The sequence below is a fragment of the Juglans regia genome, chromosome 12 (assembly GCF_001411555.2).
Source record: "Juglans regia cultivar Chandler chromosome 12, Walnut 2.0, whole genome shotgun sequence".
Taxonomy (NCBI): domain Eukaryota; kingdom Viridiplantae; phylum Streptophyta; class Magnoliopsida; order Fagales; family Juglandaceae; genus Juglans; species Juglans regia.
In genome coordinates this window covers 2,072,328-2,097,247 of record NC_049912.1, presented here as the reverse complement: position 1 = coordinate 2,097,247, position 24,920 = coordinate 2,072,328, and the positions used below count along the sequence as shown (strand labels likewise).

The window sequence follows — 24,920 nt, the reverse complement described above, 5'->3', positions numbered from 1 at the left end:
CGGTCGGCCAAATGCTTATTCAATACATTTGTAATAAATCCTACTACTCCCCGTGCCCACCTGCTTGGACATTGCTCTACAGCCTAGTCGCCCCTGGGAACGAGGAAATATTACAACTTTTTAGAGTTTTAAATGCCTCTGTTGTAGACAGTACTCTTGCAAAACATGTTGGAGCTAATTGGGGGCATTTTAATTAATTTCTTTAATATGTTACCTAAAATTGGTCTCTTAGCAATCTCATTGAATTAGTTAAAATTAAAATATATTTTTTATGAATATAACATGAATTTAACTTTTAACTATTCCATTTACATAAGTCTTCACATTAAAATAGTTATTTTTTATTATATGACAATAAAATAATATAAGATGAATTTGATTTTGACTATTCACATCAAATCTTTACATTTGATTATCCATTTATTCATTATATTGTAATAAGTAATTAATAATTTCACAAATATTTTAATTTTTTTAATTATGAATTTATTTTATTTTATCATATTTTACTATTCATAATATTATATATTAATTAGTAATCATATTCTAATTATATTTTTTCAATTGTCATTAAAAATGAAGAGAAAAAAAAATTGATATAAAAGGGAGAAAAATAATTAATATAAAATGTATTTGATGAATGAATAATTCCTTTCAAATTTATAAATAATTTTAGAAATGACTAACTATTCCAATGTGACAATTGAATAGCTAAATTATTCAATGTGATAGAAGGCCGTTTTCTTGGATAAAATTTGTTTGGAAATCGGAGGAGCTAGTGTAGTCGTTATCTGGCCTTAAATTATTTGAAATTTAACTATTCTAATGTGATCACATTTTATAGTTTAATAGTTAAATCTTTAATGGATTTAACTTTTAGCTAATCCAATGAGAACGCTCTTAGTGAGTTTATAACAGATTTTGTTTCTTTGCCAAGATTTAGATCATATATATAGGTAAAAAGAATAGGAAAGTATTAGGTTTCTCTTATCTTTCTAAGATTGCTAGATTTAATTTGTTTGAGTTTTGGTTTCAGAATTTGTTTTGTCGCGCGTAACTCCCAAGACATTTTTTTTTTTTTCGAAAAATCATGTATTCTTCCGTTAAAAGTGAAAATAAATAACTATGGCATCGATGCCGCACCGTCCTTCCTTTAAAAACAATAATTAATTAATTTAAGGCCGGATAACGACTACGCTAGAGGCCTAGAGCCTCCAATTTCCAAACAAATTTTATCCAAGAAAACCTTCTGTCCTGCATTTATAAAGGATCGTATATGGTTATTAGATATTCCAACAAAAAATGCTCCATCAATTCTTGGGTCCCCTCAGGAAGCTGCCATGCAATTTCCTCCTCGCCTCCAATAGAGTTTACGTAAGCACATACTCCTTCATCCTCGAACTTTCATTGCAAGATATATCCCAACCGATAAAATTAAATCCTTAAAAAGTCGAACATATCATGTTCTGATCTCTACAATATAAGTTGTTACATGTTCTGTGTTCTCTTGCATTGAAGGACATTATACAAATATCACATCCAATGGAGACCGACAGAGTTCCTAAAAAACCCTCAAAATGGTTCTCTAACAAAACTCTTAGGGTAAGCCTTCATCGTCGGGGATCGAAGTCTGGCTCAGGTTCATTAAGCTCTCCTAGATCTCCGACATCAGCAGAAGCCCCAAAGTGCATCACAAGAGAAGAGGAGCTGAGAGAAGTTTTTCGTTATTTCGATGGGGATGGCGATGGAAAAATCTCTGCCCCAGAGCTCAGAGCATACTTTGGGTCGATTGGAGAGCACATGCCGCATGAAGAGGCTCAGGCGGTAATCGAAGATCTTGACTCGGACGGGGACAATCTTTTGGACTTCCAAGACTTTCTGAGGCTGATGAAGAGGGATGGTACTACTGGGGGTGATGAGGACTTGAGGAAGGCATTTGAGATGTTCGAAATGGAGAAAGGGTCAGGGAGCATAACCCCCAGAAGCTTGCAGAGGATGTTGCAGCGCCTTGGAGACGCAAAGTCACAGGATGAGTGCGAAGCCATGATTCGAGTCTATGACACAGATGGCAATGGAGAGCTTGATTTTAACGAGTTCCACCAAATGATGATGGCTTAACTAATTACTGAAATATTAAAACTCCAGTAGTACTACTGCATAATGTTGCTTGATCATGGTTTCAAAATTAAAAGTGATGCATGATGAGCACATGATTAATCCATGCTGGCCTCCTCTTGTAGAGTTTGAGCTCAAGTACTTGGGAACAAATGTATCAGTACTGGCTTGTGGCAACCATAATTTGTAAGCTTGGGAGTAGTACATGCATGAATAAAGCACGCTTTTGGATTGGGTTTGATGCTTGCAATTTGTCATTTTGTTTGTTCATAAGATGGAATATGTACTTCAATTAATATTTGTTTGTTCATAAGATGGAATATGTACTTCAATTATTTCAGTACCATTGGATTTAAGGAAGAATCATATGCATTATCATCATCCTAGCTAATTGTAGCCATCATGCTCTTCATGTGTTAAAGCAAAAGTTATATCTGGCCGGGGCCGAAGTACTAAAGGGAAGTGGGGACAAAACTAATTATATTAGCTTTAAAAATAAGAGAAATTTGAGCATGAGGTGTCTAATCTTTACTTCCCCGGCCTTTCTTGGAACAATTCTGGATAAATCCATATAGATAATGTTCATCTTGAGATCAGTAACATGTGAGGACCTCGAAGATTACAATACATCTTGAGTTTTGGTTCGCCTAAATTCAAGTAATTCCCATCTAAGTGACCTCATGTTCTAGATCAAAATTTTGTTTCTTTTTATAAAATGCTCAAACCGATAATTCATAAACATCATGTGTAAGACTCTTCAATTATTAGCAACTGTTGGTTTTAGGGGAATGTTTTGCTTTACATAATGATATAATACTAAAATGAAAAAAGTTACTCATAATTATCTTTCTAGTTGGAGTAGTCTCCTTCAAAGGATGGGGTGTTTTTCTCTTTGTTCCAGAGCAAATATTTCTTCTTCTTCTTGAAAATATGGAAGAAGAGATTTATTCTCTTTACGAGGGTCTCAATTTGATTGAAGAAGAGCAACAAGAGGTTTCTGTATTAGAGGAAGATGTTAAGATTTCTGCTGAGAAATGAAGAAGATGTCTAGTAGCACTCGTTGTACCAGACAAGGTGGTGAAAAGAGGAGCCTTCAAATCCACAATGGCGAAAATATGGAGAGTTGAAGGGCATTCAGTATTCAAAGAAGTGGAGTGGAGCAGATTCATAATCAAGTTTCAAGGGGAAGAAGAGAAACATAGAATCATGCAAGGGCGTCCATCAGTCTCTGCAATGTTTCCTACAAAATAATTGCAAAGCTTTTAGCTAATAGACTGAAAATTATTCTGCTAGACATCGTTTCCCCAACATAGAGTGCATTTGTACTTGTGAGATTGATATATGATATTGTTATTGTGGCTGTGAGGAGGTAAAAGTGTGAAGCTCAAATACACCACCAGGCCACATAGAGACAAGACAAAAAGGCTATGAGTGGGGAACAATGAGAGACGTGTAGCAGGGCTTCAAGTTAGAGGGAAAGGCAGACTGACACACGCAAGAGGTCCAGTCCCCTCAAAGCTGGCTGACACACACAACATAGGTAGATAAAAGGTCTTCAGCCAAATGACCAACGGGGGCTTCTTCTTCAGCTCTCCTTCTTCCTCTTCAACCTCTCCTCCAACCTGAGAATAGGGAGCTCTAGCGATCTATTTTCCTCCAGTAAATATATCCGAAATCACTATTGTACAGTGAGAAATGAGAGACTATAAATAAGAATATTATAGTAAGTTTTTCTTCCCCAAACGCCCGTGGATGTAGGCATTATGTTGAACCACGTAAACTCATGTGTTCATCTCTTTTATTTCTCTGCACTTATGTTTTCCATTCTCCGCTATGGTTGTACTTATCGCCACCGCACAGTTAGGGGGCTCCAAACAACACCGAACGAGGCCTAAGTCACCCCAGTGGGTTGTGAATGACTCTTTCTCCGTTTTCGGCCTGTTGTGCGATTTCTAGAGCATCAACAATGGCCTATGAAGCTTTGCATACCATGCATAACAAAATAAGAGGAAGAAAAGAAGGTTACATAGCCCTCAAGTTAGACATGAGCAAAGCATATGATAGGGTGGAGTGGAGTTTCTTGGAAGTCGTAATGCAGAAAATGGGGTTTGACAGGAGATGGATTGAATTAATTTTGATGTGTGTGAGTATTGTTAGCTACTCTATTCTTATTAATGGGATCCCACAAGAAGAGTTCAAGCCATCTATAGGAATTTGACAAGGGGATACACTATCTCCCAATCTCTTTATCTGAGTAGCAAGGATTTATCTTGAGGATTCCACTTGCTCAACGCTCATTACACATTAACCACCTTATATATATATATATATATATATATATATATATATATATATATATTTACATATGACAGCTTACTCTTTTGCAAGGCCAATTCATTGGAATGGAGTAGACTTTTTAGTAGGCCCTGCCTTACTTCTGCTCTGCCCCCGCATGGCGGGGCGGGAGGCCCCTAGCGGGGGCGGGTGGCAGGGAGGGCCTAACCCCGCCCCCGCTTATATTTATATTTTATAAATTGTGTATATATAAATATATATTACAATTTGTTAGACTTGTTCACAAAATATGTATTGGCAAATTTAAAAACTACAAAATTTAAAAACTAATTCACTATAATTTACACAAAATATGTACTAGCAAATTTAAAAATTATATAGTTTTTAAATTATAGTCATATTTACAAAATGTAAATTTATAATTTGGGTCTAAAAATATATTTTTAATTACTTTTGCACTTAGAAATAATTTTTAAATAAAATAAAATATATTATTTTTTTTTAAGTAAAAGGAGGTGGGGCGGATTGGGAATCTGCCTCGCATCCCGGGGGCAGGGAAAGGGGGTGAAAACCTCATCTCCCGTCCCATGCAAGGTGAGGTGCGGGGAAGGGGTTCCCTCACCCCGTAGGGGGCGGGTAGCACCCCTACGTTTTAGACTTTTCAGACTTCTTGAAGCATATGACCAAGCATTAGGCCAAATATTAAACCTGGAGAAAACATCAATATACTTCAACTGCAATACCAGTAAAGAGGTTCAAAATATAATTTTGGCTACTGCAGGTATTAAAGCATCTACTTCCTATGAGAAATATTTGGGTCTACCTTCCTATGTAGGTAGACAAAATTTTAAAGCTTTCAACTCAATTCTGGGAAAGATTAAAAGTCAAATGAGCAACTGGAAGGTGGGGATCCTCTCAGTAGTTATATCCTGATAAAGATCCTCTCGGCAGTTATATCCTAATCCCCTTCTAGGTGAAGCCATTGCAATGCTCAAAGCTACTATTTTATGCACTGAAATGAGATTACATAAAGTCATTTTGGAAGGGAAGGCATTAGCAATGGTAAATGCTTTTAATGGATCTGAGGAGAGATGGAGCTCAATGGGGTTGATTATCAGAGATGCCAAGAAAATTTTAAGAAGAGTGAATCATTGGTGAGTAGGGCATGTTCCTAGAAATGTTAATATTGTGGCTCATACATTAGAGTATTATGAGGAAATTCTACTAATATTTAATATTTTATTATTATTTTTTCACTACTATTAACAGAAGGGGCTTGCTAGGTATAAGTGATTTGGAGCACCAAATCGCATACCAACACTCACATAGTTTTTTTTATTGAAAATATTTTTTTTTCATAGAAAAAAGCTCTTTGTCTCATGAGAATTATTTTCGTCTCCAATTCATATTGTTTTATTAAATGGATGCCTTACATTTAATATCGATACGCGGTTTGGTGCGCGAAATCACTTGCAAGAAGACTTTTTTTTAACAAAATATTTGAGATCATCTCACTACCCAAAACAACCTAAACATTTAATTATAAGATTATCCTCATTGTATTAATTCTTTGCCTTAATGAGAATCAATAAAGATAGTCTTTTTGTAAAATAATAATATTAATAATAATAAAAAGATCTTTCTAATTACTATTATCCCTTTACGTGGTACAATAACTTTTTAATTATAAATGATATTGTTAGTGAAATACATAATAATATAATAAAAATCACAATGAAATTAACATTCAAACAAAATCCGTTTGGATTAAGGCACGAAAATCTTGATCTCTTTAAGGAGATTTAAGCTATTTGCGGTGTATAAAGTTTCAAAAGAACTGGAGCAACATACCTCCTCTTAACTTATATTCTGTTTTAGGATATAACTATCCAACTGATCATCGTATAACTTGAATCAATTTTACATAAATAGTTAAGCTCAAAGCTCTACTAATAAAAACACATATCTCTTGTCTGAAAATTTCTAAAAAATATCTACATGACACTTTTTTTGTTTTAATCTTTTATAAAATATCTCTTCTTGTATGTAAGAAAATTCGGCAAAGTTAGAAACTATAGTTCAGTCATCAAGGCTATTTATTTTTTCTAACTGAACATAGAGGCTAGAGCTTCCCTACGGTATAACGCTCATACAGAACTTTTTTAAAAACAGAACATTCGAGATTTCTTTTCTACGGTTATATCCCATGAAATTCAAAATAATTGCACTATAAAATGGTACAAGCGATTTGGCGTATTAAATTACATATCAATCGCGTACTGAAATTGATATAATTTTTTTTATTAATAAAATAAAATGAATTTTGAAAGAAGATGAATGTCATATCTTACAAAAATTATTTCTATCTTTAATTTGTACCATTTTATTAAACAGATGTGTTATATATATGTTTATATCAATACACAGTTTAGTGCGCAAACTAACTTGGAAGAAAATTTTTCCTAAAATCAAACCGAGATAGCTTGAGAGGTTGGGGCTTCCTCTTTCTCCGGCCCGCATGCGTTTTCTTTTTTTTTTTTACAAAACGATCAATGGGCAATAAACATAATAAAAGCAATCAAATTAAAATAAATTAATGCTTCCGAGAGCTTGAACAATTAACACATGCATGTATAAGCAAATTAAGGGATAAAATGTAGAGATGAGCCCGTAAAAATTTAAGGGATTAAAACAAGAGAGGGAAAAAAAAAATGTATAAGCAAAGGTAATGATATTAAAAAAGTACGTTATTTAGGCCGGTTTGGATGCAAAAGTCCCTCCAATTCATCTGAACTCATTTCAACTTTTTCAAATTTTAAAATAATAATAATATTAAAAAATAATATTTAAATAATATTTTATTATTTAATTTTTAACTTTTATCTCTACTGATTATCCAAACCTCTTCTATTAAATATTATTTATTAAAAAATATCAACAAATATCATACAAAAAGATTATACAAATTTATAATTAAAAGGATGATGAATGTATATATATAGTAAATTTCTATCAACATATCTAATAATAACTATCCCGAAGTTAGTTCGATATCTTTTCGTCTTCTTTTGAGTACAAGAGGAATCGGGAGTTCTCATAAAATTATAGCTAGCTAGATAGAAATGTCCCTACGAAACTTGTTAGTTTTTCCTCTAAACTTAATAATTAAGGATTAATTTGTCTTGCATGCATCATGTTAAAAAATAAACGAAAAGCTGTGTTGAAAACGAATGGTTAAGGTTGATTCCAGCGAAAATATTAATTTATCTCTCCATTATTGAGATCTTCATGTGTCCACTTAACTTTTAACAAGATATGATGTAAGTCTAATTAAACCAATAATTAAAGACTTCACGGCAACCACATTGTCATGAATATCTTATTCTACTCGTGAAATACGAAGCCTGCTTTACGGGTGGTGGCGTGTTCAAATGTTTTGGGTCGAATTATTAGAATAATTATTTTTTATTTTATAATGGATATTAAATGTGACACTTTAGACTTGTCTAAGAAGTGAAGTGATCCTCTCATCTCATCTCAAGATTTTTTATAATTTCTTTCTCAAACATTTATTCAAATACAAACATTTTTTAATTTCAAATTTTCAAATTTTTTTATCTAATCATTACCTAATTAATACAAATTTCTCAAACTTCTAAATAAAATATAGAAAAAAATATATATTACTTTTCCAAAATATTTTAAAAAAATAATATTAAAAAATATCATTTAACAATATTTTAACTTTATAATATTTTTATTATAACTTTTTCTCTCTATTCTTCCAAAACTCAATAAAATATCTGCCTTGTTAAAAGAAATAGAAGTTATGTTTTCTCGATTATGGTGGAGTCACAAGAAAACAGGTAAGGGTATTCATTGGAAGAGTTGGAAAAGACTTGGGGAAGTTAAAAACAAAGGAGGCATTGGATTCAGGAATTTAACCAGTTTTAATAGTGCCCTATTGGCTAAACAAGTTTGGAGATTACTTCAAGAACCAAATTCCTTGGTGGCACAAGTCTACAAAGGGAAATATTTTCAAAATTGTAATATTTTGGATTCTAAACCAGGTTATTCTCCTTTTTACATATGGAGAAGCATTTGGTCTTCTATTAAATTGGTCAAAGAAGGGGCAGTGTGGCGGGTAGGGAATGGACATAGCATTCGAGTATGGCATGACAGATGGCTACCACAGCCTATTACATATAAAATTCAAACTCCCATCAATAGACTATCTACAAACTCGACAATTGCTGAGCTGATTGATGCTGATACTCGACAATGGAAGGCTGATTTAGTAGAAGCAATGTTTAATTCAGATGAGGCACAACTAATCTGTAGTATTCCAATCAGTTTGAGGCATGACAGTGACAAAATGATATAGGTCAGAAATGCAAATGGTGTTTTCTTTGTGAAGAGTGCTTATTTCCTGGATTGCCTTATGACAAAACAGTCTGTTGGTGAAGCTTCGAATGGAGTGGTTGTAGAAGAGCTATGGAGGAATCTATGGCAGTTACATGTTCCAGGGAAGATCAAACACTTTCTATGGAAGGCACTTATTGACATTCTACCTACAAAACAGGTGTTACTGAAAAAATGAATTGTGGAAGATGGCTTGTGTCCTATCTATCAAGGAAATGAGGAGAACGTTATTCATGTTCTTTGGAATTGTTTTGCTACTATGGATGTTTGGGGAGAGAGAGATAGCCCTCTCAACAAATGGATTTCTAATTATAAGGATTTCAGATTGTTATGGTTGGACATGGTTAACAGGTAGGATGTTGTGCAGTTAGATCAAATGGCTGTTATTCTTTACAAGATCTGGACAAGAAGGAATTGTTTTGTCTTTAAAAACATTTTTAATAGTCCACTTGTTTTAGTTAAATCAGCATTGAATGATGTAGAAGTTTTTCATGAATCTCATTTGAGATTAACTTATGATGCAGCTAGCCTACCTCAACAGATCACTGAAGTGGAATGGAGGCCTCCAACAGATCCCTTCTATAAGTTAAATTTTGATGCTGCCTTTGACTCTGAGAAGAGGCTGATGGGTATTGGCATAGTGGTAAGGAATAGCAGAGGTGAAGTGCTAGTTGTGGTTTCTGCTCCCAAAAGTCATATTTGTTCTGCATTTTCTGCAAAATGCTATGCACTTCTAAGAAGCATCAAGTTGTGCCAAGAGCTGTGCTTATACCAGGTGGTGTTCGAGGGAGATGCTAAGGCAATAGTGGATAGTGTTAATGGTTATAACAACAGCCATTCCTGGCAAGGGCTTTTGATTGATGACATACAATTCTTAATAAAGGGACATGCAGATTGGAACCTGATTTTTACTAAGAGAACTGGAAATAAAGCTGCTCATATTGCAGCAAAGTTAGGCATGTATTTAGATAGTGAATCAGTGTGGATAGAGGAGGGTCCCCTGGAAGTTTTGTCAGTCACTTTGCTTGAGAAGCCATGTACTTGCTTGATTTGAAGTAATGAAATTATATTTTCTTTCAAAAATAAAAATAAAATATCTTAACTCAAATCATTTCACTATTATTCGTAAATTATTTCACAACTATTTACAGAATTATTATATCATCTCACTTTCCAAACCATCCCTTAATCTCATGATTAATTCATGATTCTTACATTTCACATGCATATTTTTTATGGATACTAAATGTGACACGTGACATTTCATATAGAACATTATTTGGGTAATGTTGTACAGAGTAGAGCCAAGCTAGTCTCGACAACATGCCTATGCTTTCTTTTAAGCTAGTTTTTATTGTAAAATGTCCTAGCTAGCTTACAGAAAATATAGGCATGTTATTGAGCTATATAGTTGTATAGGCCATATTGCAATCTAGGGCAGTCGCTCGCCCTATGCTGCCTAATCTTGCTCTCTCACCTGCATGGGCAGGAAGACACTTGCTAACTAGCAACATCCCTCATATACGAGTACTCCCATCTGATCAACGGGAGGGCAGATGACCTCTCAAACTATTCAAAATTTGCTAAACAATAACTAAGCCTATTTTCAACCACCAAATCAATAGATCCAACCTTCAAATCTATAAATTAAACCCCAAATTCACTGATCCAACAAAAAATTATATTAAGTCAAAGAGATGCACAAAGAACCATGGTCGCTCCATAGGTCTGGGCTATGAACCATGACCACGCCAAGGCCCATGGACTGCGGAAAGAACCAAACATGTTTTCAACCAACAAATCGATAGATCCAACCTCCAAATCTATAAGTTAAATCCCAAATTCATTGATTGAACCAAAAAACATATTAAGCCAAAGAGATGCACAAAGAACCATGGTCGCTCCATAGGTCTGGGCTATGAACCACAACCACGCCATGGCCCATGGATTTACACAAAAAACCACGTCCATGACTAGCCAAGGGTTTGCACAGAGAATAAGAGAAGAGGAAGAAGGAGAGGAGAAGAGAAAGAAGATAAATATGAGGATAAATATGAGGAAGACGAAGGTGTGCCGGCTACAGACTGTCGTGGATATGGGGTTTGTGAGGAGAAGAAGAGGAGGAGGAGAAGAAGCAGAATTGGTATTGGGCGACGAGCATGAAGGAGAGAAAGAATTTGTGTTGAATGACGGTTGTTGTTTTGAAACTTAGGGCATTTTTATTTTATAAAATGAACTAGGTACGCGGGTGGAGTACTAACCCGGTCCCCACTCCTGCATATAAAAACAAATGGGTAGTTTGCCAACTACCCCGCCCAGCCCCCCCAGCAAGCCTTTTGAAATCTGCAGAGCAAAGCCAATCCCACATCACCACCTTCATCTCCATTAAAGTAGGGTTGTTAAATTTGCACGTTCTCCAAGTTTGCAGTGTTACGTTGGTTTGCCATCTTCAATGTCACGAGCTTACTTTCTTTCAGTAACCAAACAAGACTGGAGCAAGAAAATGCAAGAAAACAAGAACTCAAGAAAGAAAATCCAAGAACATAAGTGCCATTTCTTGGAAGAGATTTTCGAGTAATCTCTAAACTTCACTTAGTTTCAACATACATTAGAATGAATCTCCATTCACATGATTCTAAGCTTTATACTCTTCTCAAACTACTGCTAAGTAAATTGCAACGCTTTATTACAAAACTACTCAATATGCATCATTTCAGTTAAGCCCAACTAATGTTGTTCAACCTTAACAGAACGCACTGCTTCACTAAATCCACAATGCACCATTTTCACCCTTCGTTTTGTTTATACCGTTACCCTTCCCTCTCTTCATAAAACCAACCCAGACTTCTTTCCAGAACACATCTTATATTCCTTTCCCCTTTAAGGCCCTTGGCCTCAAGGCCTTTACAACTCCCCCCCACTAAAGGACATTGCCCACAAGTTGTGGGTAAGGATTTTTCAGCTTCCACAAAGACTCCCAACTATTGCCCCCACCCATTTGACAAGCTCCTCAGTAGACGTAGATTTCCAAATTTTCTCATCCTTCTTTCTAAAATCAACTTTGGCTTAAGTTGAATCTATCCCTATGGATCAAGTGGAGGAAATGTAGGTAATGGAGTGATGTTCTGTCCTAACTTTTTCTTCAAACAAGACACATGAAAAATTGGGTGTATTTTGGAGGTGGATGTAAATTCAATTTATAGGCCACTATCTCTATTCTTGCCATTACTTGAAAGACACCATAGAATCTTGGAGCTAACTTCATGTTATGGCATATGGAAACTGTCTTTTGCCTGTAAGGTTGGAGCCTAAAAAAGACCCACTTTCCCACCTAAAAACTTCTTAATCTCCTCTTTCTATTAGCAAACATTTTCATTCTCTGCTGAGTCTTATGCACGTTCTTTGTTAATAGTGACAGGAGTTGCCCCCTTGACCTCAATAGCTAATCCACTACAGCATTAGGAGTTGTCCCTAGAATGTAAGCTAGCAGCTTGGGTGGAGGGTACCCATAAAGTGTGATTCCAATGAAAGTGCGACATGTGTTGTTGTAACATCATTCTTGCATAGGAATCCACATGTTCCACTCCTTTAGTTTGTCACTATTGTAGCATCCCAATTAACCCTCTAAACACTTGTTCAATGCTCTAGTTTGGCCATCAGATTGAGGGTGATATGCTGAACTAAAATTCAATGATGTTCCTTGTAAGTGAAATAGCTCATTCGAAAAGTAGTTGGTAAAGACTGGGTCCCTATCCAAGACATGGGACTTAGTAATCCATGGAGTTTGAAAACATTAGAAAAGAACACCTAAGCCACTTTACTTGTTGTATAGAGGTGTGAAAGAGGAAAAAATGGGCAAATTTTGTGAGTCTGTCTACCACAGTGAATACCACACTTGATTCATTTGAGAGAGGAAGGCCTTCAATGAAGTCCATGGAAGTCCCAACTATGGAGAGTTAGGCGCCGATAGTGGGTGCAATAACCCAGGTGGATGGAGTGTTTCATACTTGTTAGCTTGGCACACATCACATCCCCTAACCGTTTTTTTAATATCCTTGTGCATGCCCTCCGAATAGAAATCCATTCTTGACTTATGTAGTGTCTTATGGTAACCCACATGTCCTACTAGTGGGCTATGGTATATATGTTGCAATATCCTGGCCTTAAATGGTGAAGAAGGAACCACCACTAACTTCCCTTTCCTTAGCAATAAGCCATGTTGCACTGAGTAATACTTTGGGCCTTCTAGCCCTTGCTGCAACTTAGAATGAATCTCACTCAGTCTTGGACATAAAAAATAGTTTTGCTTAAGTTCCTCTATCCAAAGTGGAGTTGGAAAAGAAATTAAGGTCATAGTGGTTGTCTCCTCCTCAACTCTTCTAGAAAGTTCAACAACCACATGATTTTCCTTGCCTCCTTTAGAGTCAATTGTGAAATCATACCCCCATCAATTTTGATATTCATTTTTATTGAGCCTCGATTCCCACTTTTTGTTCCAACAAGTTTTCCAAAGCATGTTGATTAGTTTTGACCTTAAAGGTTTGCCCCAATAAGTATGGTCCCTATTTGCTAACTGCAAACACTATAGCTAACAACTTATTCTCATAAGTAGAAAGTAATAAAGCTTTACCATTCAAAGTCTTGCTATAAAATGCAATAGGCTGGCCTTCTTGCATAAGCACAACACCTAAACTAACCCAGAAGCATCACACTCAATAATAAATTTCTTTGAAAATTCTGGTAACATCAAAGCAAGAGACTGGTTGTCAACTTGTTTAAACAAGAGAAATGCTATGGTAGCTTCATCAGTCCAAATAAATGAGTTTTTTTTTTCTTCAGTAAAACAGTTAATGGGGCTGCTATAGATAAAAAATTGTTTATGAATTTTCTACAGTAACCTGTGAGGCTCAAGAATCCCCTCAATGAATTTAAATATGATGGTATAGCCCATTCCACCATTGAAGTTGTCTTGAAAGGTCAGCCTTAACTCCACTGCATGAAATGATATGGCCCAAATACTCAATCTCAACCACCCTAAACTTGCATTTTGGCATACAAGCTATGCTGCCTCAACACTTCCAAAACAGACTTGAGATGCATCAAATGGTCAGAAACAGTCCTGATACAAACCAATATGTCATTGAAAAAGGTCTCCTTAGGAAGGGTATGAAGACATTATTCATCAACCCCTTGGAATGTAGCTGGGGCATTTGTAAGGCCAAAATGCATGACCAAGAACTCATAGTGACCCTCATGAGTTCGAAATATTATCTTTTAGATATCCTCTTCCTTAACTCTGATTTGGCGATAGCCTGACCTCAAGTCCAAGTCAAAAAATACGCTTGCTCCAAATAATTTATCAAGTAATTCATCAATGACAGGTATGGGAAACTTGTCCTTGATGGTTTCTTGATTCAATGTACGATAATCTACACACATCCTCCAGCTTCCATTTGCCTTTTTCACCAATAAAATAGGTGAAAAGAAAGGATTTTGGCTAGGTCTCACCACCCTAGACTTCAATGAGTCCTGAACTATTTTTTTCAATTTTTGTTTTATGGTAGTGAGGGTATCTATATGGCCTAATTGACACAGGAGAAGTTCCCTCTTTCAAGATAATGGGATGGTCAAAAGTTCTTACAGGTGGTAACCCCACTGGTTTTGCAAAGACATTTTTAAACTCATCAATAGTCTTAGCTACTTCTTTATGAGAGCTCTCAGACTGTTCCTTCTGATCCACAACTATTAACTACAAAAACCAACCTTGTCTTCTCACAAAAGATGACTTTCAGACACTTACCCTCAGCTTGCACCTCCAAATTGCTAGAGCTAATCCCTTGCAAAACCACATTTGTCTTTTCTGTAGTGAAACTCATAGACATTCTGGTAAAGTCTCAATTGATGGGCCCCTAGGTTTTCAGCCACTGCACCCCAAGTACAATTGCCCCCCAAGATTAGCACATAAAAAGGAACTGAAAACTTTTAGCCTTGTATTTTAATAAACTCTTCACACTTCCTTTGCTCAACCCTTTATCGCCATTAGACACTTTATAACTTGTAAGTTTGAATCCTTTTGAATTCTCAATTTAGCTTCTTGAGCCACTAGTGGATCCAAGAAATTATGAGTGCTTTCTGAATCCACTAGAATCTCCACTGAACATGCCTTAATCCTCCCAAAAAATATCATGGCATTATTAATAGAACACCTGAGATGGCATGGATAGATATTTTCAAGTTTTCTTCCTCACCCCTTTATCCCTCCTCTGAGTTGATCACTCCTTCACTGTCATTTATACTTTCTGCATTTTCTATTACAGAATCCTCCACTCGTAAAAGATACAGCTTTGGATTTTTTCATACATGTGTTGCATTCCATTTTTCTTCACAGTGATAACAAAGCTACTTTCTTCTCCTCATCCATCTGTGAAGAAAAAATCTTTCTAACTAGAACACTACTTCTCTACACTTCACTTCTTTCCCCCGCTGTCTTAGATTGCCCTTTATCAATATTCATTCCAACATTCCTCCAAGACTTCCTTGAAGTCATCAAATATTCCTCTTGACTTTTTGCTAAACCAAATTCTGCATTAAATTGAATGGATTGAGCATTTGTACATGCAAACGAATCACATCATTCAATCCACTCAAGAAACAACTTAGTTTATGCCTTTCTGACAGACCCTTTAGTTTGCTGGATAATCCTTCAAATTGGGCCTTGTAGGAAGTCTCAGAGAGATTTGCTTTAAGCGAGTTAAAGCCTCCATAGGATCATCATAAGCTATGGGCCCAAACCTCATATGCAAGGCCTTCACAAATGAGTCCCACCCTATGAAAATTTCACAATTGACAGCATCTTGATACCACACCAAAGCCTCACCCTCCATATGGTAAGGAGCCATCAAAAGCTTTTGACTCTTTGATGTTTGATGGAATTTAAAGTATTGGGTGACTTTGAAAATCCACCCAGCATGATTATTTCCATCAACATGGGGAAATTCAAGCCTAACTCCCCTTGGGAAGAATCCTCTCTCATCATTATTCATCACTTTGGGCCCATGAGACCCCTCCTCAAAAGGATTTACTTAGTGAATTTTAACTAATATTCTAATCATATCAGTGAGTTGGTCTAACATGTTGGTAATTTAATAGGTGGCATGATGATGATCATCCAACTTCTTCTGAATTACTTCTTATTGCCACTGTGAGCCTTCTTGGTGTAACTTCAAAGCTACTGCACACGTGCCTTCTGCATGAGAGGATCGGCCTCTCTGATACCATTTGTCACGGGCTTACTTCCTTTCACTAACCAAACAGGACTAGAACAAGAAAATGCAAGAAAATAAGAACTCAAGAAGAAAATCCAAGAACGTAATTGTCATTTTTTGGAAGAGATTTTTGAGTAACCTCCAAACTCCACTTAGTTTCAACATACATCAGAATTAATCTCCATTCACATGATTCTAAAATTTATACTCTTCTCAAACTACTACTAAGTAGAATGTAATGTTTTATTACAAAACTAATCAATACGCATCATTTCATTTAAGCCCAACTACTGCTCTTCAACCTTAACAAAATGCACCACATAACCAAAGCTACATCGCACCGTTTTGCACCACTGCTATTATCCTTCATTCCTTTGCAAAACACACTGCTTTTCTAAAGCCGTAACTTAACGTTTCACCCTTCTATTAATACTGTTACTGTTCTCTTTCTTCATAAAACCAACCCAGACTTCCCTTTCTAGAACACCACTTACACTCGGGCATGGTTGCAAATTGAGCGGGTGCATGGTGCCCACCCCTAGTATTAGTAGTACATGCAATGATAACAATCCAATGTCTTATGATTCAATTTTCCATGGATTTGACATCATGCTCTAGTGTGGTAAAACTGTTTGCAGAGTTCAGAAGAGTGTTTTGCAAAGGTCGAGGATTGTTGTTGAAACATTTTTTATGTTCGAAGATGGATGCTACAAGTTGATCTGCCCGGGATTTGGCTTGTTGGAGATACTTATCATTGCAGGTCTTGGATTCTTACTGAATATTCTTTAGTTTTCTATTCAGGCCGTGAGCAACACCAGAGTGAGGAGCAACATTAGCAAATCGAATATCTCCCTTGGTTAAGTCCATAAATGTAGACAAATTAAACTGAACACCCTAAGTACTAATTGCAGCAATATTTAAGCAAGAAATTATATTTACTGTTATGGAGTGTGCAATCGTTGAGCATCCTTTTGAAAAAAAAGTGAGTATATATAGAATCCACATAAAAATATTAATTTTTTAATGATGGACCCCACTCATTTTCAAAAGGAATGCAATGTTTGCACAACCCATAACTGTATGTAGCATTACAATATTTTAGCACCCTAAAGATATTTTGGTCTTTTTTATTCAATGTGACATAAGCATGATTCAAGTATTGATCTTTCCCGTATGAAGTTAAGATTTTGAAAATTATTAAGATTTTAGATAGTGAGATGAGATGAGATGAGATGATCTGTGAATAGTAGTAAAATAGTTTGTGACTAGTATTGAAATAATTTGAGTTGAGATGTTTTATGAGATTTTGGAAAAGGAGAAATAAAAAGTTGAGTAAAAATATTATAACGTTAAAATATTATTAGAATATAAATTTTTAATATTATTTTTGTTTTGAGATTTGAAAAAATTGAATTGTCGTTTGGATATTGAAATAAGATGAGATGAGATGAGAGGCTTTCAACATCCAAACTAGGTCTAGTCACAAACAAATTCTATAAAAGTAAACTTACAAATTGACACATTATGATGCAGTATGTTAGACTATAAAATTACTTTTATTGTAAACTAGATCTAACGTTTCATATGAAGTTATATCAATTTATGAATTTATTTTTGTATAATCTCTTTGTGACTGTATGTCACACGCCCGATGGAATTAGGGATTGAAATAAGGGTGAACGAAAGGATTCGAAGGATTGAAGGGGATAAAGTGTTGATGGGCCGTTGGCTGGGCTGGGTTTTTGTATTTGGTGTGTGGGTATGGCTTATGGGCTATCACAGGCCTTAGTTGGTATAATAAGTTGGCATCCAGTATTGTTAGAGAGTCCAATGGGCTGAGGGCCTAGTGTTCTTATTTCAATCATATTTTCTTATTTTAGTAATTCTGTTACAGGATGAATGTTCTAGAAGAAAATCTAGTTTGTTATTCGATGGTGTCAAACCCTACTAGAAGGGGGACGTCCTGTGCACAAGGTTTATACTAAATTTTTAATGAAAGTTGTTATCCATTCCCTCTTCTCTCTCTATACTTTCTGGAGGTACTCCCCTCTAAGGAGCTCACTATTACAGTCATCCATCAGGAAAGAAATTTGTTAACTTACATCACGAATTTGAGAGTGTAACCGTTGGTATCAGAGAGTGATCCATAGTGACCATCTCTTTGTCAATCGTCTTCTTCAACCTTCAGCTTAGTATAATGGCAGGGGGTACATGTCTCAATCAACTTCAGGATGGGCTATCTTCCTTGAAGAAGTCCACTGACTCACAGCTCAAGAACCTGGAAATAGAAATGTTAGCTTTAAAAAGGCAATCAGATTCAGTAATGCAACAACTGGCTACTATCACGATTGAGTTACAGAAAAAGAACAACAACAGCAGCTCACATGGGGAATCTTCCTCTAACAATCAAGGCCATCGGTTTGCACATGGAGAGCAAGGGTTGGAGCCCCATTGATTTCCCTACTTTTCATGGTGAGGACCCAAGTGGTTGGTTGTATAAGACCAATCACTACTTTGCATGTCACAACACTTTGGCCCAACATAAGCTGAGGTTGGCATCATTTCACATGGAGGGTCTGGCCTTAGCGTGGTTCCAAGATTTGGAGGAATCTGGAACCATCCTTGATTGGGAGGGATTTAGCCAAGCCTTACTAGTCAGATTTGGGCCATCATCTTATGATGATCCAATGGAATCTCTAACCAGGATGAAACAAACTGGTTCAATAGAAAAGTATAGGTCCAGTTTTGAGGGGTTGTCTAATAGGTTGAGAAGCCTCTCAGAAGGGTATAAACTCAGCTACTTTTTAAGTGGGTTGAGAGATGAGATAAGACTATCTGTGCACATGTTTAATCCCAAGAATTTATTGGCAACCTACAGTTTGGCAAAGATCCAAGAAGAGAATGTGGGAGTCTGTAGGAAGAATACGAGGGGTTAGTACCAGCCTCATGAACCTAGAACTCTAAAGCACCCTCCAGTAAACTTCACCAACAATTCACACCACCATGCCAAGGCTATTATTCTAGTCCAAAAGATAAAACCATAACAAATGAAGGATATGAGGGACAAGGGTCTCTATTACTACTGTGATTCCAAGTGGAATCTTGGCCATAGGTGCCAACAACCCAAGTTATTTCTGATTGAGGAGATAGAAGAAGAACCCACTGAATCTGTAAAATTAGAGGAAGTGGTTGAGGGTGGAGAAGTTTTGGATTTTGTCACTAGTGCTGACCAACCCGAGATATCTTTGCATGCACCCATTGGGTCCTTGAGCCCCAAAACAATAAGGGTGAAAGGAAGGGTAGGAGGTTAGGAGGTCATTGTATTAATAGATCGGGAAGCATTCATAATTTTTTGGACCCTTTAGTGGTCAAAAATGGAGAATTCCCAGTGATTGAAGAGGAAAAGTTGAGGGTGAGAGTAGCAAATCGTGACCAAGTGGAAAGTGAAGGAAATTGTGCAGGTTTGAGAGTGAAGTTACAGGGGACTGTTTTTACCATGGATGCATTTGTTTTGGTGTTGGCAGGTTGTGATATGTTGTTGGGGGTGCAATAGTTACATGAACTGGGATCAATTGTATGGAATTTCAGGTAGCTATTCTTGCAATTCCAGTATAATAATCAGTTTGTGGAACTGAGAGAGTTGTGTCCAGCTAGGTAGATTGAAGAATGGAATGTCAATAAGAACAATAAGCTGGAAAAAATGGGCCTATTGTTACAAATGGTGGAAGTAAAGAAAGACTCTACCCCCACAGAAATACCCCTTACCATAAAAAAAATTCTTGACTAGTACTCCTCGATTTTTGGAGATCCCAAAAGGCTACCCCTGAAAGGTCACCATGTCATCACCTTACAACCAAACACTCAACAAACTTCAGTAAGACCATACCGCTATCCCTACTTCCAAAGAGAAGAGACTGAAAAAATAGTAAATGAGTTGTTGAGTTTAAGAGTAATCAGACCTAGCAACAACCCTTATTCCTCTCCCATATTGTTAATAAGGAAGCCAGATGGGACATGGAGGGTTTGTGTGGATTATAGGGCCTTAAATAATGTGACTATGAATGACAAGTTTCCCATTCCAGTGGTGGAAGAGTTGCTGGATGAATTAAGTGGGTCCAGATTTTTCTCTAAGTTTGATCTACGTCCAGGATACCACCAAATAAGAATGAAGCTTGAGGATGTGCATAAAACAGCTTTTAGGACTCATGACGAGCACTGTGAGTTCCTAGTGATGCCCTTTGGGCTTACTAATGTACCATTTACTTTTCAAAATTTGATAAATGAAATCTTTAGGCCTTATCTTAGGAAGTTCATGCTGGTTTTTTTTTTTTTTAATATACTGGTCTACAACACCAGTTTGGAGGATCACCAGAAGCACTTGAAGGTAACCTTAGAGTTATTGAAGCAACACAATCTATTGGCTAAATTGTCTAATTGCAGGTTTGCAGCTCAGGAAGTAGCTTATCTAGGCCATTTGATCACTAGTGAGGGTGTGAAGGTTGATCCAGAAAAGTTGGCAGCAATGAGAGAGTGGCCTTTACCAACTACCTTGAGATATTTGAGGGGTTTTCTGGGCTTAACAGGCTATTATAGATGTTTCATTAAGGGGTATGTGAGTATTGCAGTACCCTTCACTCAACTGTTAAAGAAGACCTAGTTCCATTGGGGTGAGGAAGCCAAAGAGGCCTTTCAAAAACTAAAAGATGCAGCGACTAAACCCCCTGTTCTAGTCTTACCAGATTTTACCCTTTCTTTTGTGATAGAGTGTGATGCTTTGGGAGGGGCAATTGGAGCTGTGCTGATGTAAAGGAATAAGCCAATAGCATATTACAGCCAGGCATTGAAGGACAAAATTTTAAACTTATCTACCTATGAGAAGGAGCTGCATGCCTTGGTGATGGCAGTGCAAAAATGGAGGCCCTACCTACTGGGCCACCCCTTTGTGGTCAAAACTGACCATTAAAGTGCGGAATACCTATTGGAACAAAAGGCAGGAACTCCTATGCAATAGAAGTGGACTTCAAAGCTACTTGGTTATGATATGCTGGTGGAATACAAAAGGGGGCCTGAGAACAAGGTTGCAGATGCCTTGTCTATAAAGAGTGAAGTGGAAGATCAGAAAAGTAAGGCTATGTTAGCAGTATTTCACTACCCACCTTAGAGTGGATGGAAGAAATAAAGGAAGGATATAGCCAGAATCCTAAGGTGCAGGAGCAATTTGAGAATTCAAGAAAGGGGGAGTTACCCCCAACTTATAGTATAAGGGATGGGCTTATGTTCTACAAGCAAAGGTTATTGGTGGCTAATGGCAGTGAGTTTAGGCAGAAAATGCTGCACTTACTACACACAAGTGCTATAGGGGGATACTTAGGGTATGACAAAACCCTCCAAAGGCTTAGAAAGGACTTTTATTGGCAAGGAATCAAGGTTGAGGTGAAATAGTTCATTTGGGATTGTGAGGTGTGTCAAGGTGTTAAAGCTGACCAAACAAGGCCTAGTGGACTACTACAACCACTTCATATTCCATCCTTGCCTTGGACTGAAATCTCTATGAACTTTATTGAAGGCCTACCCCTTCCTATGGTTATAACAGTTTGTGGTTTATGGATAGGTTAACAAAGTACATGCACTTCATTCCTATATCTCACCCCTACACTGCCGAGACTATAGCCCAACTGTTTACTCAACATATCTGGAAGTTGCATGGACTGCCTAATTCAATAGTATTTGACAGGGACAAAACCTTTACTAGTATTTTTTGGCAGGAGTTGTTTAAGACTCAGGGAGTGCACCTGGCCTTTAGTACAGCCTATCACCCACAGTCTGATGGACAATAAGAGGCTATGAACAAGTGTGCGGAGAATTTCTTGAGGTGTTTTGCTGGGGACAGACCTAGGGATTGGTCACAGTGGGTACCTCTGGCTGAGTGGTGGTACAACACTACTCAGCACTCATCTACACGATTTACCCCCTTCCAAGCTTTGTATGGCTACCCTCCCCCCGCCCCACAAACTGATGAGTTATGTACTAGACCTTTCATGAGTAGAGGTCGTGCAAGAAATATTGCAGACAAGGGATCACATGCTTGAAATACTCAAACACAATCTCCATAAAGCACAGAACAGAATGAAACGTTTTGCAGATTTGCCCCGTTTAGATTCTGAGGTGAGATGAGTTGAGATAGTTTGTGAATAGTAATAAGATTTGTGAGTTAAAATTTGTGAATAGTAGTGAGATGATATCAACTCATCTCTCAATCCAAACCGGCTCTTAAAGAGAAAATAGCAAACTTTACAGGTTAGGGATCAAGTTTACCTTCGTCTCTAGCCATATCGACAACTTATAGTGGGCCATCGAAGAAATGCAAAGCTGGCTCCTCGATTCTATGGACAATTTCCTATCATCTAGAGGGTTGGCATGGTGGCTTACAAGCTCCAACTACCATCGACGGCCACCATCCATCCAATGTTCCATGTATCCCAGTTGAAGAAGAGGCTTGGCCATCGAAACGTATACTTACCCACACTACCTCTCACAGACGCCGTTGGGGTCCTCAAACCAGAACCGGAGCAAGTCTTAGCTCCTGTGTTCAAAAGTTCAAAAATCAACCTCTCACTGAGCTCTTAGTTCAATGGTAAGGATAACCTGTCGACGATGCTACGTTGGAAGCATGGGAACAATTGAAGGCCACCTTCTCGCACCTTATGGGCAAGGTATTGTGAATGGAGAGGCTCTATCACACTCCCGATGGAATTAGGGTTCGAAATGGGGGTGAACGAAAGGATTCGAAGGACTGAAGGGATAAAGGTTGACGGGCCGTGGGCTGGGCTGGGTTTTTGTATTTGGTGTGTAGGTATAGCTTGTGGGCTGTCACGGGCCTTAGTTGGTATAATAAGTAGGCATCCAGTATTGTTAGAGAGCCCAATGGGCTGAGGGCCTAGTGTTCTTATTTCAGTCATGTTTTTTAATTTCAGTAATTCTGTTAGAGGATGAATGTTCTAGAATTTGAGACTATAACACTATAGCACTTTTCTAGAGGGGGGACGTCATGTGCACAAGGTTTATGTTGAAATTTTAATGAAAGTTGTTATCCTTTCTCTCTTCTCTCTTTATACTTTCTGGAGGTACTCCCTAAGGAGATCACTATTACAGACATCCATCAGGAAAGAACTCTGTTAAATTACATCACAAATTTGAGAGTATAACACTAGCATTTTTCTATCAAGAACTACGATCTCTGTTCAAATATAAATATCAAATTTTTTCAGCAGTATGTGTACTTTGGCATCATCCTCCTTACGCTTAGCTTCAATATTTCATTCACCTTTTTTTCCATAAAAAATTTTTGTTGACCTTGATATAATGGTCATTATCCAAAGAAAATAATTTGTAAAGTTTTAGAGTAAGCAAGTTCCACATAATCCCTTTAAAAATGGAGCCTATTAAGATCCAGATGAAAAAACTCAACTTTTGATGTTGGACTCAATTTTTTTTTCAAAGAGACTGCACGATACTTACTAACCTAGGACTGTTCTAGTATTTTTTTTTTTTTATCATTGTATTAGTATATTGTTAAAATATTATGTCAATACCGATAATTGGATGCAACGTATAAAAAAGGAAAATATAAAATATCATTTAATAAACAGAAAAAAAATATTAGATTTATTTCACAAACCAAGCACATCCTTAGAGTATTTTATGTATAGATTTTTAAATTCTAACCATTTTTCAAATTAAATGATAATGATTTTATAAATCGCAACTATTTGATCTACTAAATAGTACCACACATTTATTGACGTTGGCATTGACCATTTTTAGTATAAAAGTAATAAATGATGACTATTATGAAATCTCGATAATTTGATTTTAAAATAGATAAAAACCCTTATAAGTTATCCTATAGTAAGCTACATCATGATTGATTTCTTTAATTCCCAACTATTGCTTTGGTATTCAATTGTTTTCGACTTCAAATTGAAGTATTTGTCATTTTAATGTGTACAACATCTATGTAACAAGCCTAACTAACTTGGACTCAGCTCAAGCCCATGGACCACCCTTACTTTTTACTCTACTACTTTCTACCCGTGTTTTGGCTTTAGATTATTTTATGGGTCTTTGGATTGTAGTAGGTAGTGGGCTTAGTTTATGGCCAAACTAGTTGCATGTAGATTTTCTTCTTATTGTCTTGTGTTTACTTTAGCCCAGGCCCAATATGTGGGTTATATGTAATGAGCAACTTGGCTCTGAAGAATCATCCAAAATCTTAATGAAAATATTTTCTTATTCTGCTTTCTCTCTCCTATCTTGGAGGCTAGGTCAACTTCGAATGTGACCAATTTCTATATATTTTCTAGTCACCCAAACACCTACTATCAGGTGTTTATGGGATGGATTCACAACAGTTGAAGATGACTGCACCCGATGGAGGTCTCTTGTCCTTGTCCTCCACGACCATCTCACCAACCACAACCCCAAGAGGATCCATATGGCACCTTATCTGGACTGTATTTCTCAGGGAGTTTCCACGGTGATGGCACCCTTTCTAGCTAGAATGGGCACAAGCGTCAGGGTCGTCGTTTTCTCCTTACAGAAATGTTAGAAGGAATAAGTTTGGTGAAGGTACCTTTAAGATACAAACGGTTCATGGAAGACTTGATAATTTTGGTTGAATCAGGCAATATACCGATTACCGGGATGGATGATGCAGTTGAACGAATTATTATAGTGAAGTTTGTTGCCAGTCTTTTTTAATTTCCTTTCACTAATAGCTCCTTTCTTGATAAAGTTGGTTGCAATTTGCATCAAGATCCATCA

At 36.8% G+C, this 24,920-nt stretch overlaps 2 protein-coding genes across 2 annotated transcripts; both read left to right on the top strand.

Annotated features, from left to right (window-relative positions):
* Window positions 1-1,426: 1,426 nt before the first annotated feature.
* On the top strand, window positions 1,427-2,372 carry LOC108997497 (probable calcium-binding protein CML41). Its single transcript, XM_018973814.2, has one exon. It carries the CDS (start codon window positions 1,543-1,545, stop codon window positions 2,116-2,118), a length of 576 nt encoding a protein of 191 aa, XP_018829359.1. The 5' UTR covers window positions 1,427-1,542; the 3' UTR covers window positions 2,119-2,372.
* A 6,836-nt stretch (window positions 2,373-9,208) lies between these two features.
* LOC108997520 lies at window positions 9,209-9,886 on the top strand. The gene has a single exon (XM_018973837.1). The coding sequence runs from the start codon at window positions 9,209-9,211 to the stop codon at window positions 9,884-9,886; it is 678 nt and encodes a 225-aa protein (XP_018829382.1).
* The last annotated feature ends 15,034 nt before the right edge of the window (window positions 9,887-24,920 follow it).

What these genes read in the sequence shown, in the direction of transcription:
- LOC108997520 (XM_018973837.1), top strand. Translation starts at nt 9,209, where the DNA reads ATGGCTGTTATTCTTTACAAGATCTGGACAAGAAGGAATTGTTTTGTC.
- LOC108997497 (XM_018973814.2), top strand. Translation starts at nt 1,543, where the DNA reads ATGGAGACCGACAGAGTTCCTAAAAAACCCTCAAAATGGTTCTCTAAC.